The sequence below is a fragment of the Cetorhinus maximus genome, chromosome 2 (genome assembly GCF_964194155.1).
Source record: "Cetorhinus maximus chromosome 2, sCetMax3.hap1.1, whole genome shotgun sequence".
NCBI lineage: Eukaryota > Metazoa > Chordata > Chondrichthyes > Lamniformes > Cetorhinidae > Cetorhinus > Cetorhinus maximus.
Window position 1 is genome coordinate 28,658,784 of NC_135880.1, and position 19,742 is coordinate 28,678,525.

Below are 19,742 nucleotides of genomic sequence, written 5' to 3' on the forward strand. Positions count from 1 at the left end.
AGTTCAGTTTCTGGTCAATGGTAACCCCATCATCATTCTCTTTCTCCCTCTTAGTGCACATCCCTGTAATCTCCCATCAGTTACTGCCTTCAGCAAGTTCTCATGCCTTAGGGTTCTCGTGCCAAGCCAAACTTGTTGCCTTTACTTGATGATATTCACTAACAACCTTTCCTGCTCCACCACCCTGAGAAATTCTTCATTGCTCTTGTGTTCTCCCCAACTGGCCTGCTCCATCCTTCTCCAGAACCACATTTCACAACTTTCTAGACTTTGGATGTCCTCAAGCTCCATGGTTCAGCTCTGTACAACATCAAATCACATTGGTAATTATCTTCTTAAGAGCATGGGGCTGCTGGTTTGTATTTGTCCAGTATTTACAGGACTGTATGGGATTGCAGGTGCTTGTCCTAAATCATTAATTGTGTTTGGTTGGCTCTCCTTTCATTGAGATGAAACAGTTGTTCTCCATGCTGAATGTCCCCACAGCAGTGCAGATGAGATTGGATGAGGAACTGATTCATATCTGACCACCTGATGCACCACACAACTGTGCTGTGCTGTGCTGTGTCACATTACCCTCCAGACAAAGATACAAAGTTTTTAGGAAAGTAACAGTGGGGTGAATCCCTCATTTAGTCCAGTGCAATCTTTCTATCTTTATATCATCCAGCTTGTTAAAAAATAACCATTTACAGAATTCAGCGATAACATTACTTTTGTTTTACGTTTCTTCATCTTCCCACATAGACTGTCTTCTTTTCATTACTGGCCACACCTCTGTATTTCTGTAGCATTTCCCCAGCTCTATTACTGTTTTACAGGGTAACTGCTCCAATAATGCACTCCCAGTGAGGAGCTGCACACAAAGCTATGGTGTGTTGGACAATCAGCCCTATACAGCTGTAGCCCATACCTCCTCTTGCTTTGATTTCCTACTCAATTTATTTCACTTAAAATTTAACTTGCAATGTCTCAGAAGCCTTCAGGAAAGTGCAGGACAGCCTTGAAGCCTCCTATTGAAGTCTACTGCCAATTCCTGCTGTGAAAGTCTTCTAAACCAGGAACTGTACATTCAGCCTCATAGTCCTATAATACAGGGCAAGTACCTCAGCCACACAGTCTTATAATACAGGGCATGTATATCAATCACACGCAGTTTCATAATACAGGGCCAAGTATCTGCAGCACCGCACAGTCCTAAAATATGGGGCAAGTACCTCAGCCACACACAGTCTTATAATACAGGGCCAGAACCTCAGCCCATACAGTCCTATAACACAGGGCCCAATTCCTCAGCCCATACAGTCCTATAACACAGGGCCCAATTCCTCAGCCCATACAGTCCTATGCTCCAGGGCCAAGTACCTCAGCCATGCAGTCTTATAATACAGGGCAAGCACATCAGCCACACACAATCCTATAATACAGGGACAAGTACCTGCAGCCACACATGGTCCTAAAATACAGGGCAAAGACCTCAGCCATGCACAGTCTTATATTACAGGGCAAGTACATCAGCCACACACAGTCTTATAATACAAAGCAAGTACACCAGCCACACACAGTCTTATAACACAGGGACAAGTACCTGCAGCCATTCACAGTCCTAAAGTACAGGGCAAGTACATAAGCCCCAGACAGTCCTATAATAGAGGCAAAGTACATCAGTCACACACAGTCCTATAATACAGGGAAAGTACCTCAGCCATGCACAACCTTATAATACAGGGTCAAGTACCTGCAGCCTCACACAATCCTAAAATACAGGGCAAGTACCTGCAGCCTCTCACAGTCCTCAAATACAGGGTCAAATACCTCAGTCAAACGCAGTTCTAAAATACAGGGCAAGTACATCAGCCCCACACAGTCCTATAATACAGGGTCAAGTATAGGAGTTCCTCAGGGTAGTGTCCTAGGCCCAACCATCTTCAGTCAATGATCTTCCTTCCATCATAAGGTCAGAAGTGGAGATATTTGCTGATGATTGCACAATGTTCAGCACCATTCGCAACTCCTCAGATACTGAAGCAGCCCATGTCCAAATGCAGCAAGACTTGGACAATATCCAGGCTTGGGCTGACAGATGGCAAGTACATTTGCATCACACAAGTGTCAGGCAATGACCATCTCCAACAATAGAGAATCTAACCATCGCCCCTTGATGTTCAATGGCATTACCATCACTGAATCCCCCACTATCAACATTCTGGGGGTTACCATTGACCAGAAACTGAACTGGACTAGCCATATAAATACTGTGAATACAAGAGCAGGTCAGAGGCTAGGAATCCTGCAATGAGTAGCTCACCTCCTGACTCCCCAATGCCTGTTCATCATCTACAAGGCACAAGTCAGGCATGTGATGTAATACTCCCCGCTTGCCTGGATGAGTGCAGCTCCAACAACACTCAAGAAACTTGACACCATCCAAGACAAAGTAGCCCGCTTGATTGGCACCTCATCAATAAACATTCACTTCTTCCACCATCGATGCACAGTAGCAGCAGTGTGTACCATCTACAAGATGCACTGCAGGAACTCACCAAGGCTCCTTAGACAGCACCTTTCAAACCCATGACCACTACCATCTAGAAGGACAAGGGCAGCAGATAGATGGGAACAGCACCCACCTGGAAGTTCCCCTCCAAGTCACTCACCATCCTGACTTGGAAATTCATCGCCATTCCTCCACTGTCGCTGGGCCAAAACCCTGGAACTCCTTCCTTTCAGCACTGTGGGTGTACCTACACCACATGGACTGCAGCGGTTTAAGAATGCAGCTCACCACCACCTTCTCAAGGGCAACTAGGGATAGGCAATAAATGCTGGCCCAGCCAGCGCAGCCCACATTCCCTGAATGAATTTTTAAAAAGTAACTGCAGCCTCACACAATCTTATAATACAGGGCCAAGTACCTCAGCCACACACAGTCCCATAATATAGGACAAGTACCTCAGCCTCACAAAGACCTATAAAATATGGCAAGTACTTCAGCCTCACATAGTCCTAAAGTATTGGGCAAGTACCTCAGAGGAGAATGTCTCACGGTGCTCCAGAGAAGCGCAGTCTGATAAAAAGTGACCTGGTCATGGGGAGAGATGTTAGGAGAGGTGACTGAGTGGGTCTAAGAGATGGGTTTTAAGGAGGGTCTTAAACAAGGAGAGGGAGGTAGAGGAACAATGAGGTTTAGGGAGGGAATTCCAGAGCTTAGGAACTGACACTAAAACTACAGGCACTAGTGGTGGGATGAAGAGAGTGTGGGGTACAGAAAAGGCTGGGGTTTGACGTATGCAGACTTCCCAGAGTATTGTAGGGCCGGAGGAGCTTACAGAATTAGGGAGGGACAAGGCAATGAAAGAATTTGAACCCAAGGCTGAGAGGAAAAGAATGCCATCCTGAATACTCTTCACAGCTGGATACATAGCAGCAAAAGCAATGATCTGTGACCAATTCCCTTTGCAGTCACTCTCAACCTGGAAGACATGTACTACAGTTAGCCCTGTTGAAAGTAAGGAAAGAAAATACCTTAGAAAACTATGCTCCCATTAACTGGAAAAGTATCCCAACCCCTGCTAAACTTCTAGGAAAAGTAGGATTGCAATCATGTCCCAGTATCTTCTCTGCTACTGCCACTTGGCTTCCCTAACATTGAAGCATGTAAAACTACTGGACAAATATGCACAGTCATGCTGCCAATGTGGGAAGAGTATGCAGTGCAAATACACTAATAATAAACTATTGTACCTCCTTTAAAAGAAAGGTTTCGCTCATAAAATAAAATGCATGTGAAAAATACCAAAATGTGGCTTTTGAAATATTCCAAACAATTGAAACTTTTGAGTAGATTTGAGTGACTGCTGTCCATCTTGGATACTCCTGATTATGTCCCAGGGGGTTTCAGAAAACAGGTTTCATTTTAACGTGGCTGAACCAGGGATTCAAATTCTAAGACTGCAGTGAACACCCAGCAATTTGTAGCTCGTGGCCACTGCTGGAGAGAAGTGTGGCTGCAATGAAACAGGACTGATTAGTGGACTCCATGGGCAGGACTTTTGCCCCAGTATGGGAGCAGGAACAGAGGCAGATGGGTGTCTAATTCCAGGCTGGTGTGCTTGTTATCCAACACAATCCAGCCCCCAAATCATTTTCCTGTAGGCCAGATTGGGATCAGAATGGCCGGCTTGTTATGGTCATTAACTGGCAATTAAGGCCAATTATCTGAGGCCATATTTGACCAAGACATCAGGATCCTGACACAAAACGTAAAATCTGCTCCATATTTTTGATAACGAATGCTCCCAAAAACATGTCCATTTCTCAGATTAACATTGGTTAAACACATTGGTAAAAATCGATATTGATTCATTCTGGCATATGTTTACCACACCTGACTGATTTGTGGTCATTTTGTGTTAATTGTTGCAATTTTGTGTATTCACATATCAGCATTTTTTATAAGTACAGGTGGGTCTATTTCTGGATTGTGCTGGCCCACTTTAGTCATGTCCCTTGTTGAAAACTTAGAGAAGCCCATTTATTATTGTTACAGTGAAGAAGATGTATGCCGTGTAAGTGAATACTGTGATAACAGAGTGCAGGACAAAGTGTAGAGTCACTTAATGACATTGAGTGCTCTCTGAATGGCAGAACTACAAGAATTCCTTTCATTTTATAGAGTAAATGGTTACATGTAGTTTTACAAAAGACTTGGCACCCATGCTTGCCATCTTTTCTCAGCATAGTGGCAAAATGCGAGAGTTAAACTAATCCATTAAGATAATGAGGTAAATCAGGTATCAAGCTGTTTTCAAATCATCTACGAATGCATTTAGAGTTCCTGGATAATATGGTGAGGTTATCCAATCAGTGACAGTGAGCAACATGGAGCAGATTAGACCTCTGGCCTGTGCTGGGTTAGCTGACTTCAGCCAGAACAGTGGTAAGGTTACTGCAGTTGCTTTCAGCTCCCTTGGATTCAGGAGGGAGAAAATGGACAGAGATGCATGCATGGATGTTGGTGAATACAGGTTTGGGCTCAACTGCGATGTCCACTACAATGGATTTGCCTCCTGATTCTCACTTAGAGATGACTAATAGCTCATAAAGAGAAGCACCAAAGAGTGACTGAAGCCCTTGGAACTGTACCACAGCATGAAGTTAAAAACACTTTTAGGAGAGGAAGGAAGACAACTAATGGAAAAAAGAACACATAATTTGATCATGCCAAACTCTCATATTATACTGAAATAGTTCATGTATTTCATTTGGTGGCGATGCCCTGATGTCTTGCACTGTCCATATTCTGTATTTACACTGAATCAACAACTGCTGATTATGAAATACTAAGATAACCAAGAATGTGTTGTAATCCATTGGAAACTACTGAAAAAAATTAGTGAAGTGGCTTAGTTAATTCAAATCCCATCAGTTTCTACTTTCTCAAGATAGCTTGTGTAAAAGTGCTTTATGAGTCTCTAGTTGATAATAGCGTGCCTGAGTTACATTCCTTAAACTGATCCATTATTCTCAGAGGAAAAAAGGCACATTAGTCTGCTAGTAATAGAATTGTACACTGCCTGGTGATTGATATTGAAATTGAACTTAGTCTTGCTCTCAATGCATTGCTGGTAGATGTAGAATGCCTTTCTTCCTTGAAGCAAGAATACATCACTCACAATGCTTCAGGAACAAAAATGGGAATCTATTTTTAACGTTTGCATTGACAGCTGGATTCTGATGAAAGGCACCACATACATTAATAGTGATCTATTGGTTTTAAGCTCAGTCCCAATACAGTAGAGAAAGCCACTGAATGTCAAGAGGAAGTGGTTAGACTCCTGTTAGAAATGGTCGTTGCTTGATACTTGCCTGGCCCTACAGTCACCTCTCACTTATCAGCCCAAGTCAGGACGTCTTGGGTGACCTGATGCAAATAAGCATGGCTTGCTTCATTATTGAGGGATTACAAGTGGAGCTGAAGATTGTGTAATCATCAACAAACCGCTTTACCTCCCACCTTATGATGATAATTAGGCCAAGGATGCTGCCCTGAGGAAGTCTGTAGAGATATCCCGTGGCTGAGATGATTGGTCTCCACCAAACACAAGTATCTTTATTTATGTCAGATAAGTCTCCAGCCACTGAGAAGTTTTCTCCTGATCCCATTGCCTTCAGTTTTACTAGGGGTCTTTGGTGCTATGTTAAGTCACATACTATTTTGAGGAGAAGGGCAGTCAATCTCACCTCACCTCTAGAGGTCAACTCTTCTGTTCATGTTTGAACTAAGTTGCTGAAGCCTCTTGTAGTGACTTTTTTTTGGCAGTGATTTTAAGATGGTGACAGTTTGAGAGGGGGCTCTGCATGGACAGGGAGATGAAGCCTCCAGGACAGCGATTGGTCGTGCGGGAGCAGCCCGGTTCAGCATAACTATACCAGCTGTAACTTGAGGGGTGTCCAGTGCATCGGTCATCTCTCCCCGCCAACATCCCCCACCACAGACGGGTTCTTCGGTTGACACTGGACCTGCGACCACACGGCCTGAGAGATGAGCATCGCTGCACTGGAGATATTGCTGCTCAACAGGGGGACTTTGTACTGGAATACCTCTGTACAAGGGTGGGCTGGACTAGCAAAAATGGGCAGTCTCCTCGACCTGGACCTTTCTGGAGCAGGGGAATAGCAGGATTTCAAAGATGGACAAGTGTCTGCTGACGGACTGTGTCTACCTGGGATTGGAGATCTTCCCAAAACTCCGCATTTTGCTTCATCTCCATTCCCAATATATCACCAATGCCTGATACAGGAGACATTTTGGAGGACATCGCCACATTACATATCATTGATTGCGCCTGTACCGGGGAGAGAACATGAAGACCTAAGACCTTTTGCTCTATTTTCCCCTCTCTTTATTCTGTTTTTCGGCTGTGATGTTGGTGCTGCACTGTAGCGAGACAGTATGGCTGATGTAGTTCTCTCTATTTTATTTTGGTTATGCATAAACAATTGTACCAGCAGCGAATTTTCGTTAGGGGAATAAAAGTGTATTGATTGCTTGATTGATTATTGATTGACTTGTTTGAAATAGGAAAAGGAAATCTTATCACCATATCTCACTAGGATTAAGCTAGTGGAAAATCCTGGCTTTTGAATCCAAAGCAACTTGTTTTGTGCCAGGTAAAATGAGTACTCCCATGTTTTCTTTATTCATTTATGGGATGTGAGCTTCGCTGGCTAGACCAGCATTTATTGCCCATCCCTGATTGCCCTTGAGAAGGTGGTGGTGAGCTTCCATGTTCCCATGTGAGAAACAACATTCAAATATAGCATGCGTTGGAGAAAGGGCAGTAACACTTGATACTTTGACCAGCTTCACATTTGACGCTTTCCACTGGACACATGAGACCATAATTGGTATGACTAGTATGCTTATCACTGGGTAGGTAACTCCATACACTACAGATTATCTCATGAATTTAATGAATGATGAAACTGATATCACCATTGTGTTCTGGCAACAATACTCCCAGACAATGTGCTGGCACACTGGGTAGTAATGTGATACATATTATGCATTGGGAGGTCATGAGTCCAGACTTGCTATTCTTCATGTGATGAATTCATGGTCATGCTGCAGTGTCAGGTAATAGACTGGAGTGGGCACATGCCTTCCCAGTACAATTGACCTCAGTGCTGTTAAGATAGGGAGGCACAAATTCAGTCAGGGTTTATGTTCCTGACGGGTGTCTCGAGGTGAAAATTGCGCAGGTACGTGCAATAAGTGAATAACCTACATTTTGGATAAAATGGCTACGGATCCATCGCCAGAATTTTCCGGGCACATTGATGACACTTTGGAAAGCAGGAAGACTGGTAAAATAATGTGAGAAGGTGTGGGGGTGTGTCCGACATCTTCTCATCGCTTTGCCCTTTTGCTAGTAGCGGGGAAGTTAGAAGGCGTGCTGCCCATCGGGCACCCAATTGAGCTATTTAAGTGACCAATTAAGAGCCACTTCCCACCTGCAAGGGCATTCTGCCTACATTGGGAGGGCCCAACGCTGAATTACAAAGAATGGGACAAAGGAAAGGAAAGGAGGAACAAAGAAAAGATATCCATGTGTTTATTTTGTGTAGATTCGGATATAATGTATTCAGATGACTAGTTCTTTTCAACTTGCAATAGTCCCAGCAGAACAGAACTGAGTAGAATAACATGTGTATGTGATCCTGACATTTCCAGTCAGTCTACATTCCTCAACTTAACTGATAAAGAAAGTGACGTCTGCCTTACATGTAATTATTTACTGTTGTTTGTACATTCTCCCAGGTTATTTGATGTGTTTTCCTATTTGGAAAACTAGGTCAGGACAGCAGTCATGAACATTCAAATGCCCCTAAATTTAAACCCTTCCTAAGCAAATTGTCATTTCCATCCCCTGAGTGAGGGCATCTCTACTTGTTGTTTTCCCTTTCACCACATATCCAATCATTCGAAATTATCTAGAAATCCTATCGCCATCTCTTTCGGAATTACTGATGATCTTTAAAACGGCTGCTCACCCGGGCCTGTGCATGCTTCCATGATAAGCCACATCTGGGGATCGTTTCCCCCTCCCCCCACCCCCCATTCCCTCAATGGTTCATTGAAGTTTATTCAGTGAGTAGCTGAGTACTGATCAAGGAGGTCTCAAGGCAATTCCTCCTCTGCAACCCCACCCCATGCTGATCACAGAGAGTAGGAGCACTGCAATTTGCTTCAACCCCCCTTGGGTTGGGTTGGGAACAGCCAAAGCCTACTTCTGACTGCTATCCAATGATGTCTGTGGAGGGGGCTACACATGTGTCCTCGTAGATCGTTGTGTGAGGGCAGGACCTGCCATGGCTGTGTGCCCTCTGTTTCCAAATTGTTTGCCAACAGTCAGGGTCAAAGCTCACAAAGAAATGGCCGTTTGGAAAAAAATATCAATAGGAGCTTGGTGCCAGTTGGGCTGTACTAAGCCAAGGAGTTCATGAGAGGAGAACAATTGGTGGAAAGAGAAAGGCAAACATTCTGTTTTTTTAAAAATCACACCTGGAAGTCTATCCAATATGCGCTTTGTGACATTCCCACTTGAGCCACTTAATGAGAACATTGGAAAATGCATGAAAGCAGAGGATGACCTATTGGACCATGACATTCTCAATTTAGTCTCCATCCCTACTTTTCTCCTTCTTCACCAATTTTTCTTTTATTTGGAGATAGACTTATTTGTATTATGGTAAGTTATCCATCAGCATTATTGTTACTGCTGTTGCCGTGGGTGGATTTCTTGTTAATACCCGTTCAAAGTTGAGCTGCTCGCTTATATTACCTTGGAACTTGATAGACTAAAGAGCCTTTTGCTATAGTTGCATTTGCCCTGCAAAGTGACTTTCAAAGCCTTTGGTTGATTTGATTGATGTGCATGCTTTATGGATGTGCTTCCAACAAGCATCCTCTCCTCCGCACCACCCACCATATACATACATACAGATACACATACAAACTATGATGGAGTACATCATCTGTGCACATCTACATTTATACTATTGGTACAGATGCCAGTGCAGTATTTAGGTCACACTAAAGCTTTCAGGGATATCATCATATGGATGATGCATGGGTGGGTTGTATAAAGGTTGGGTGATCTGCTCTGCCAGATTGTTCCCCAGTTGGTTCAGATTAAAATCTATCCCAATGTCTCTGAAATCTACAGTTCCTACACATTTCAGCATCTTATTTACAACTACTGAGCTTTAAAGTCCAACATTGGAGATTGATTTTTGGCAATAATCCATGATTACTCAATGCTTGAGACTATAGACTAAGTGTGTAAAATCAGTGTTATGGAGGTGATAATTTACCTCATTTCTTCAATGTTAATACGTGCCGGATTCTATTGACTAGATTTGGGGACAGAATTTCCACGGAGCTTCTCCAGTATTTCACTGTGACTTTGGAGAAACAGCACAGACAGTGGGATTGATTTTCAATCATCCGTGGGCATGAGATTGGTGCGGGCGCACTTTCAAAGTAGCACTCCTTGTGGCATGTCAGTGCCCCAACACCTCTGGGATGCACTGTTATTTTCGAAATGAGGGCCGGGGGAGCCGGGAACCCACTTGCCTCCAATTAACTGTCCGTTAAGCTCCTTGAGGATCTTGTTAGCAGGACGAGGAGGGGCAGAAGGAGATTTTGAAATCGCAGATTGGTCAGTCTGAACAGCCCAGGCTGGTGCGTAGCTGTTGGGTGCAACGCGGGGAGTCATCAAGTCAAGTTAATGGTGAAGAAAATAATTTGGCAAAAACGGTAATTCAATCAGAACAGGTCTACCAGATTTTCATTTACTGTTTGGCTATTTTTCTGCACAGTGAGGCTGCTGGCCCTATGATGTCCTCCCCCCTCTATTTTGCAAGGCAACAGCAAGCCCAGTCATGGCTGTCTTCTGCCCTTGAGGATTGTGCTCAGGATTCAGATTTCCCGCCTCCTGGCAGCGCTTGGCGCCACTAATTGGGTGCCGAGCTCACCTCCAACCCAATGAGGAGACCTGCATTTGAAGATAGACACGGCACAGGGTTGGGACCCTGAAGTGATCTGGGCATCAGGTTCGCAACCCCGAACTGAAAATCGAGCCCAGCGTCTCCATTAAAGTTATGATGAGTGATTTGGAGTATACCTGTGGAAATTCTACCTCATTATAAGAAAAAAACAAACCTGAGGTGTACATTTAAATCTGGCCCTGCCTTTGTTGTTTTCCTCATCGTAGAAAGGGACAGTTTTCCCAAAGTGCACCGCCAGCACGGTCTTGCCTATCAGGGACACTCAGGAATTTAGGGGCATGATCCCCATGGTTTCACATCCCCACATTTAAATAGAATGGAACTCACTATCACAATCAGAGTTTGCTTTATCCCGTTCCATATAGATCAGGGAAAAGGGGAAGGGGAAATATCAATATTAATGTCAGCAGCATTCGGGAAGGTGCAGTTTTCACCGGAATGATGTAAGTATTAGGTTGATTTTAATAAGCTTAGTTGCCAAACGATTTGAGGTTGCGATTGCCCGGGAAAACTTAGTTTTTCTTCTGGATTTTCTTATTTTACTTCCCTACAGCTACAACTCATGTGAGGCAGCTTCCTCCAACAAGCAGGTCGGGCCAGCCGGTCCATGTACTGCCAGCATTGGTGAGGGTCTGTTCGCAGCAATAGAAGATTCCAGAGTCAAAATTGGAGCATTCTTCTGCCACGGAATGTTTTTATTTATAATAATAATATTATAATAATTATAATAATATTTATAATAGTGGCTGCCCCACCTTTGACCCCCAGCATTGGTAGCTGATCCTGTTCCTCAGCTTACCCTGGATGGCAGGTAGTCCTTCCACCTTCTATGGACTACCACTTAGTGGCACATGTTACCCATTTTCTGTATGACGATATTCTTACTACTACTTTTCACAGTGACCGCTGCACATCTGTAAAATCAAGTGGGCTGTTGCTAAGTTGAACTTATGAGTATAGTTACAATTTCCATAACAAACGTACTTTCGCTGTTTATTTTGCAGTGTTCTCAGGATCTTCATCAAGCACAAAGTATGATCCCGATATCCTTAAGGCAGAAATATCAACCACAAAGGTCCGGGTAAGAATAACAGATGCTGAAGAAATTTGATTTGAACAGAGGTTTCACTGAGAAGTCGCAAGGTGGCCATTTCAAACCTTGTTATTTTAATTAGTTTGGCTGACGTTTTATAGGCCAGAGTCCAAAAATGTTTCAACGTTTAGCTTTGGCTTCTTGACTTTCGGTAACCTGAGACATTCCATCGAATCTCCAAACACTTTTCACCTGTTTCCCAAAAGGTTTAAATATTCCCAGGAGAAAATGTTCTGGATGAGTTCCACATGTGTCATTTACCTGGCTTTTTACAGTTTTGAGTAGATTTGCGTTGACGCAGACAGAGTAGTGATTGAAGCCAGGGTATTATCCAGTTGCTTCAGGGCTGGAATTTAACTGCCCCTGCAAGTTTTCAACGGTTGTGGGGGTGGTGCGTGGGGTGGGGGTGGGGGGAGGGGGAGTAAAATACGTTCGGGGCTAGACCACCACCTTCCTGCCCACCCCTGAGCTGACCCCAAATACGCTAGGTGGGCAGGCGCCGAAATTGGCAGCCCGCTCGTCATATGTAAATAAATAATTAAAGATCAGTTAGGCTTGTAGCAAGCCCTTTGACCAGGATAATACGCTGCCTATGCCTAGGCATAATACGTTTAGTGTGGGCAGGCAGGCGGGGAAAAGCAGGCTGCTTTATGTGGCAAAGACGGAAATAGACAGGGAGGAAAGGGGGGTGCACCTCATTTGGGAGTTGCCCAGTGTGCATTGGGGGCACGCCCCAGGATGTCTGCACTGCGCCCCCCCCCCCCCACTACTTCCTTTATCGTCGTCTGCCCTCCAAAACCCAGCCCCCCCAACACCTTCTCCCTACTTCCCTGGGTTCTGAAATCTCTCCCCTCCCTAAAAGCCCGGAACTCACCTGGTTCTGGCAGCCATCCATCCTCTGCATGCTCCCTTTTGCAGTCCCGGCAGTGTCCACTACTGAGCTCCGGCGCTGCCGGGATTGTCACAGCTGCCAGCCAATCAGAGTCCCACTCTTACCTTGTTTAGCCTGCCTTGAGCATGTTATGGATGCAGGCTGGGAGCCTTTCCGGCATGTTGGCTACCAGCCGACTCTCCTGCCGGGAGCAGGGGTGCGGGCAATCCACCCCTCCTAAAATTCAGCCCCTAGAGTGAGATCTATGCATTTGTATGATATATTCATGCTTTAATTTGAGCTGAACCATCTGTACAGACTGGAAATTACGAGGAATGATTTTATCATAAAAATATTTAACATGCTTAACTTCAGATTCCTCTCTCTGAATTAATAGAGGCGTTAACCTAGTGAAAACAAATCGCTTAACATCTTCTCAAAAAGAAAAAATGGACATACGTACTGGATTGAGTTACAGGAACAAATACAGCAATCCTGCATTTCTCCAGGGCAGCCACAATTGAAGGGAGTACCAGATTAGAAATAGAGCTGAAGCACCATTGCCCCAGTTCTCCAAACATCGCTCCCTTCAAGCATGGCTTTCCTGCTGGGAACTAGTGAATTTGCCCAGAGTATATTTTGTTCATTTACACGCACATATGATAGTTGATGCACTGAGGACAGAGTTATACATGCCGATGGGGAGAAAGTGTTTTGCTACATGCAACCCACAGGACATTTAGGAGCAGAGAGGTGGGCTGATGTTCCTTTCAGTTCCTATGAGGAAAGGTTGTTCTTGTTCATAGTAGTGTTGAAGTAGTCATGAAATGGAGGTCATGTTTATGGCCTTCAGGAAGGATGCCCAGATTGCCCGATACATCCTGTTTTTTTTTCTCTCCAACTAAAAGATGTGGTTTTTTTTATCTGTTCCTCCACAGGTAAACAAGCTGAAGAGAGAACTTTCCCAGATGAAACAAGAACTGATGTACAAAGAGCAAGGGTTTGAAACCCTCCAGGAGTAAGTTTCTCATGTCATGCTTGAAGCAATTTATAAATATTGTAAAGCTGCTCCTCAATTTAGGTAAACCCTCCTCCTCTAGGTACCATGCCCTAAGAGGGCGTTGGCCACCATGGACTTCCATTGGATTGGTCCATGATTATTCTTGGCAAAGTACTGTGGAGGTTTGCTGTTGCCTTCTGCAGTATGGCTGACCTCAAAACTCTTCCATTCTTTGCCACCTGCCATCAGGCTTTGGAAGGAAGGATTTACAGGCTGATAATCAACCTATTTGGCTCCGTGAAACACTCACCTTCCATGGCTATCAAGTCCTGAAGTGGGACTTGAATGCAGAGCATCTGACCTAGAGGGAGGCATGCTACCACTGCGTCACAAGAACTCCCTTTAGATAAATATAAACACAAAAGGAAACTTGGAGCTGATGTACTAAATGTTCTGTGTGGCAGAACTGTAAAGATTTTTACTGAGAATTCCCCACATGACAAGTTGCCTATCACAAGGAGGCTAAGCACACAGGGCAGTCCTTTAAGGGGAAGTATCATTTGAGGCATCGGAGAAAGTTCTCATCTGAAGAAGGGAGGAATCTAAAAAGTGGAGAGATCTAAACTTTAGGAGATGTTGCTTCAAAACGGAGTACTAATTTTTTTTTAAAAACTTGCAATTTTTGAAAGCCAGCATACCACAAGCTAACTTAGAAAAAGGTATTCTGCCTTTCTTAGGCCAATGTGAAATTGGATTCAACATCGCAGTTCATAGTAAACAGGTGTCACATTTCAGCGATAGAAAGTCAGCTATCTAAATGATGATAAGACTAGAAATCTATAGCATCTGTACGCACATCACATATTGCAAATTCGTACTGGAATTACAGTGAAATGCACTAATTGTCATTAACTAGGTAGGGCTCCTGGGGTTAGCTGTAAGTTTAGGTTGCTACTCTTAGTTCAAAAAGTTAAAATGTTAACCTATGTACATTGAAACAAATATAGAATTGAGCTAAAAGCAAAGTACTGCGAATCTGAAACAGAAAATGCTGGAAAAACTCAGCAGGTCTAATTGCATCTATGGAGAGAAAAACAGAGTTAATGTTTCGAGTCCGTATGACTTCTTCAGAGCTGAAGAGAAGTAAAAACGTGATGAAATTTATACTGTTTAAGTGGGGTAGAGCAGGTGAAGCTGGATAGGCCAGCGATAGGTGGGGGCAAAGGAGAGATTGACATGAATAAAAGGACAAAGGGATGTTAATGGTAGTAGTACTGGCTAAAGAAGTTGCTGATGGTGGCATTAAGGTAAGAAAGCAAAATGTGATAATAGCCGGACATGGGTAAGCACTCTGGAAAGAACAACATGAACAAGTGACAGATGGCCCTTGTGGGAATGAGGTGGGGGGAGGGGAGGGTGGTGCAAAAAAAAGATTGAAAATAAAATAAAAGGTGGGGATAAAACAATGAATAACAATAAAAATAAATAAAAATGTGGATTAAAAAATACACATTAAAAAAATAAAAATTAATATTGAAAAAAAGGTATAGAATTAAGCTGTGCTCAACATATTGCCTGACACTGGAGTTCCTACTGAAAATTCATCCTGAGAACAGATATCCCATAGGCTACTGGTGCATCTGTACATCATACGTGCATCACTGTTTCATTGGAATGCTGGTGAAGGAATGGCTAAACCTAGCCTAGTTAAAATAAGTACATTTGGCATTTGATTGATGTCATAATGTTCAAAAACAAATAGTTGCACTTAGGCTTTACTACCCTGCAGCTTATTTGGGGTCACAGGGAGTGAGGTCAGGACGATTGGCTCGATGTTAGTAAAAGACTCCCATTTATGGAGAACCTTATTACATCTCTCCAAAACATCCCAAAGCGCTCCAGATACAATGCATTACTCTGTAGAGCAGCCACTGGTGGTGTGTAAGTGAATATGATAGCTATTTTACATACAGCCGGACCACATCAGTAGCAGTGAGATGAATGACCAAGTCATTTCTTTTTGATGGTGCTAGCTGAGGGAAATATGGTGGTCACAACATCAGGAGAATTTCTCTCTCTTCTTCAGGTATTACTGCATGACCTTTAACATCCATCTTAATCACCAGAACAGGCAGATGGGACCTCGGCTGGCCCACTCAACCAGCTGTTGTAAAATGAACTCCTCAAAGTCAAACCAGTTTTTGATTTTACTCTTTGAACACATTTTTTTAAAAACCCTGTTCTCTGTGGTTTTTTTTTGTTATACCTCTATCTCCAGACTTCCTCACATGACTGTCAGTGTCAGTGTGTGTGGCTGATTAACTGACCTAAAGTGCCCTAATGTAGGTTGGCACTGTTGTTCTGTCAGCTTGTCTTCTCCCACCCAACATTCCTCCTACACGTCCAACCCAGCCAAATGAGTGCACCCAAATTCTCGTATCAGTCAAGATCTAAATTGAAATTTGCAATCCTACTAAAGCGACCGAATGATCTATGTTAAATAATTTTTGCTTTGCTTTATTGCTCTGGGGAAACTGGGACAAAAGAGAAATTTGGCATTCAAAATGAAGAACGGTAGTACAACTGAGACAATTATGTATGAGCTGGTTAAAGTTTATTCAGGCAGATTGTTTTTATTATATCTCTTCAACAATGGCGTATTGTTAAAAAATGGTTTGCTTGCTGGCAATTTTGATTGGAATCCAAAATATGTTTGGGTAATTGTCAACAAAATACCACAGGGAAACAATGGGCAGCTGTGTGAGCCATTTACAGGTCAGGTTTTGGTTTTCGCAGTATACCTAATGCTGAAAGTTATTGCAAAACAAACCAATTTGCGCAACACAAAGGGTCCTCACATTAACATCCACTGTCTTCCTGCTCTGAATGGCACAGCTGTACTTTTAATTTTACCAAACCAGTGGAGCCTGAACCCCTCGTCTCTAGGAATGCCCAGACAGTTGTAAGATATGAGTTCGGCAGTCCCACATTACCCAAAAGAGGGTCGAGCTCTTAAGTGATTTTAAAGTAGCTTATTAAGAAGCAACAGTTTAAATATAATGCATAAACTAATTAGACAGAAATAGAGCATACAACCCGTCACAGGCAAGAGCGGTTTACTGGTCCTGGAAGACAGGAGGATGGCTGACGCAGAGTGAGTGTTGGTGTTTGTAGCTGTCAGTTGGTGGCAGCAGCCCCTTCCTGCTTCTTTACCAAAGTGTTGGGAAGTTCTTTTCCAGTCATCTTTCGTCTGATGATGTTTGTAGCCAGCAAGGATCACTTTGACAAATTCTGTCCAAAGTGATATTTTTTTCTCTCAGGAACCCGTCTTAACCTTTACTCAGGTTTACGCATAGGTCATGAGATACAACCATATCATGAATGTATGTGCTAGAGACATGCCCTTGGCAGGGATAACAGGCCTGCCCTGTGTTTTTCATCCAGCAAGCTGCTATGCAAGCTTTCCTCATAAGATTTCTACAATATTCAATAAATATCTTAAGATTTTATAAGGTTATTAGACAGCGATTTCTTACACAGTGCAAGCCTGTGATGAAACACTCTTCTGCTGGGCAGTTCTCCATCTGTTAGGAACATAGGAATTGCTAGCCAATAATAGGTGATAAGTGTTTGATGATAACTTTCCATATGATACAACAGTAATTGGGTTATTGACGAACTGTGGCAATCCATCTCTTATCAATTAGTCTATAAAAGACCCAGACATGAAGCAATGAAAACCTCCCATTAGTGAAGAACATTGGGTGCAATAGGTCCAAAGTCACCTGTTCCTTCTGACCATTCTACACCTACCATATATCATCTTTTAAATTACTCATGTACTGTACCCTTGGATAATATGTTTCTGAAAGATATCTAATTCTCTTTTGAGTCAATTAATACTATCTTCTCCCACCAACTCTATGGGGCTTGTTCCAAGATTTACCACTCACTCACATAATGGCCTTGATGTTAACCGTTCCCTGGCGGGTGGCAATGGAGGAGTTAAAAATGAAATGCATAGAATAAGACCCCACATGTTCCACTGCCATTTTTACGGTATTGGGTATTGGGTCACACGTGTGGCTGACCGTGGGCTCAGTGTGAAAGCAATCATTACCTTTCAATGTTAGATAAATGTGAAAATGTTGGAAGTGGCAGAAAAATTTAGTTTTATGAGGAAGTCATTGCACCACCAAAAGTATTATTATACCTCACTCTGTTTAGAAATTTCATTCCATCAACCTGCAACAGGACATCACAGACCTTCTCAGTGTGCAGCACATCAATGATCTTTATTATAGACGTTCAGAGCATTTTCACTGAAGTCTGAACTGGCTGCAGAACAAACCTGAAAAGGGAATCTGCCCAACCTACATTTAGTTACGATTACAAGCCGATGCAGGAAACCAGGGGACCAGGCATTAATGAGGGAATCCCCCGAGTGCATCTCGCTCACAAACCCTTTTTTGGCCTTGGAAAACTGTGAAAGCAACAGTTCCTCCATGGAGGCCAATCAGAGCCCAGGCCATGGCACTGTGGCTGGTCAGGTGCTGGGAGGAAGAAGTGTGAAAGGCCAATAGTGGTAGGGAATTCATTAGTGACGGGGGTAGACAGGCGCTTCTGCAGCCGTAGACTGGACTCCAGGATGGTATGTTGCCTCCCAGGTACCAGGGTCAAGGATGTCATGGAACAGCTGCAGGGCATTCTGAAGGGGGAGGGTGAACAGCCAGAGGTCGTGGTCGTGGACTATGCTGGGACCAATGACACACCTCCATAGAGGTCCTGCAAGCAGACTTTCGGGAGCTAGGTAAGAAATTGAAAAGCAGGGCTTCAAAGATAGTAATCTCCGGATTACTCCCGGTGCCACGTAGTAGTGAGTATAGCAACAGAAAGATACAACAGATGTATGTGTGGCTGGAGAGATGGTGCAGGAGGGAGGGCTTTAGATTCCTGGGGCACTGGGACCATTTCTGAGGGAGGTGCGACCTGTACAAGTTGGACGGGTTACATCTGAACAGGGATGGAACCAAAATCCTCACGGGGAGATTTGCTAATGCAGTTGGGATGGATTTAAATGAAATTGGCAAGGGAATGGGATCCTGAAAAGTAGTTCAGAGGGGAGAGAAACTGAGATGGAATTAGGTGTTAAAATACTAGTGAGTCTGGAAGGCAGAGGAAACATAGGCTAGATTAGAAAGAAATGAGTTTAGCAAGGCTAAATAGAATATATTTTAATGCAAGGAGCTTGAGGAATAAGTCAGGCGAGCTGAGGGCACAGATAGGCATGTGGGAGTATGATATCATAGCTATGACCGAGATTTGGCTAAAAGAAGGGCAGGATCGACAGCTCAACATTCCTGGTTAGAGGGTATTCAAATGAGATAGAGAGGGGGATAGAAGAGCGGGGGGGGGGGAGGGGTGGTGGTCACAATATTGATTAAGGAATCAATTATAGCAGTGAGGAGGGATGATATCCTGGAAAGATCATCAAATGAGGCCATAAAGGTAGAAGTAAAAAACACAAAAGGGGCAAACACGCTGTTGGGTGTGTACTATAGGCCCCCAAACAGTCAGGGAGAGATAGAGGATCAAATATGTAATCACATTTCAGAGAAGTGTAAGAATAATAAGGCAGTAATTGTAGGGGATTTTAACGACCCAGATATTAACTGGGATAGTTTTAGTGTGCAAGGTAGAGAGGGAGCAAAATTCTTAAGTTGTATCCAGAAGAACTTTTTTAGCCAGTACATAGAAAGCCCAACAAGGGAGGGGGCGGTTCTGGATCTAATATTCGGAAATGAGTCCGGGCAGGTGGAAGGCGTATCAGCAGGGGAGTATTTTGAAGATAGTGGCCATAATTCAGTTAGATTTAGGACAGTTATGGAAAAGGACAAGGTTGGGCCAGGAATAAAAATTCTAAACTGGGGAAAGGCTAATTTTACTAAGATGAGATACGATTTGGCCCAAGTGGATTGGGAGCAGCTACTTGCAGATAAAACTGTGTCAGAGCAGTGGGAGGCATTCAAGGAGGAAATAGCTACAGTACAAGGGCAAATATATTCCCGTAAAGACAAAGTGGGGGTCCAAGTCCGGAGAACGCTGGGTGTCAAGGGACATAAAGGTTAGGATTAAGAAAGAAAGAGAAGCTTATGGCAGATACCAAGGACTCATTACGGCAGAGTCCCTAGAGGAGTATAAAA

General features: G+C 43.5%; 1 protein-coding gene across 4 annotated transcripts in view; it reads left to right on the top strand.

The window, feature by feature from the left end:
* The window catches only part of LOC144692796 (protein WWC2-like), a 263,584-nt gene that overhangs the window by 157,241 nt on the left and 86,601 nt on the right, over positions 1 to 19,742 (top strand). For all 4 annotated transcript variants that reach the window (XM_078561877.1, XM_078561881.1, XM_078561889.1 and 1 more), the window contains exons 4-5: positions 11,580 to 11,656; positions 13,478 to 13,557. In XM_078561877.1, coding sequence (XP_078418003.1) covers positions 11,580 to 11,656; positions 13,478 to 13,557 — 157 coding nt within the window. The remainder of the gene's footprint in view (positions 1 to 11,579; positions 11,657 to 13,477; positions 13,558 to 19,742) is intronic.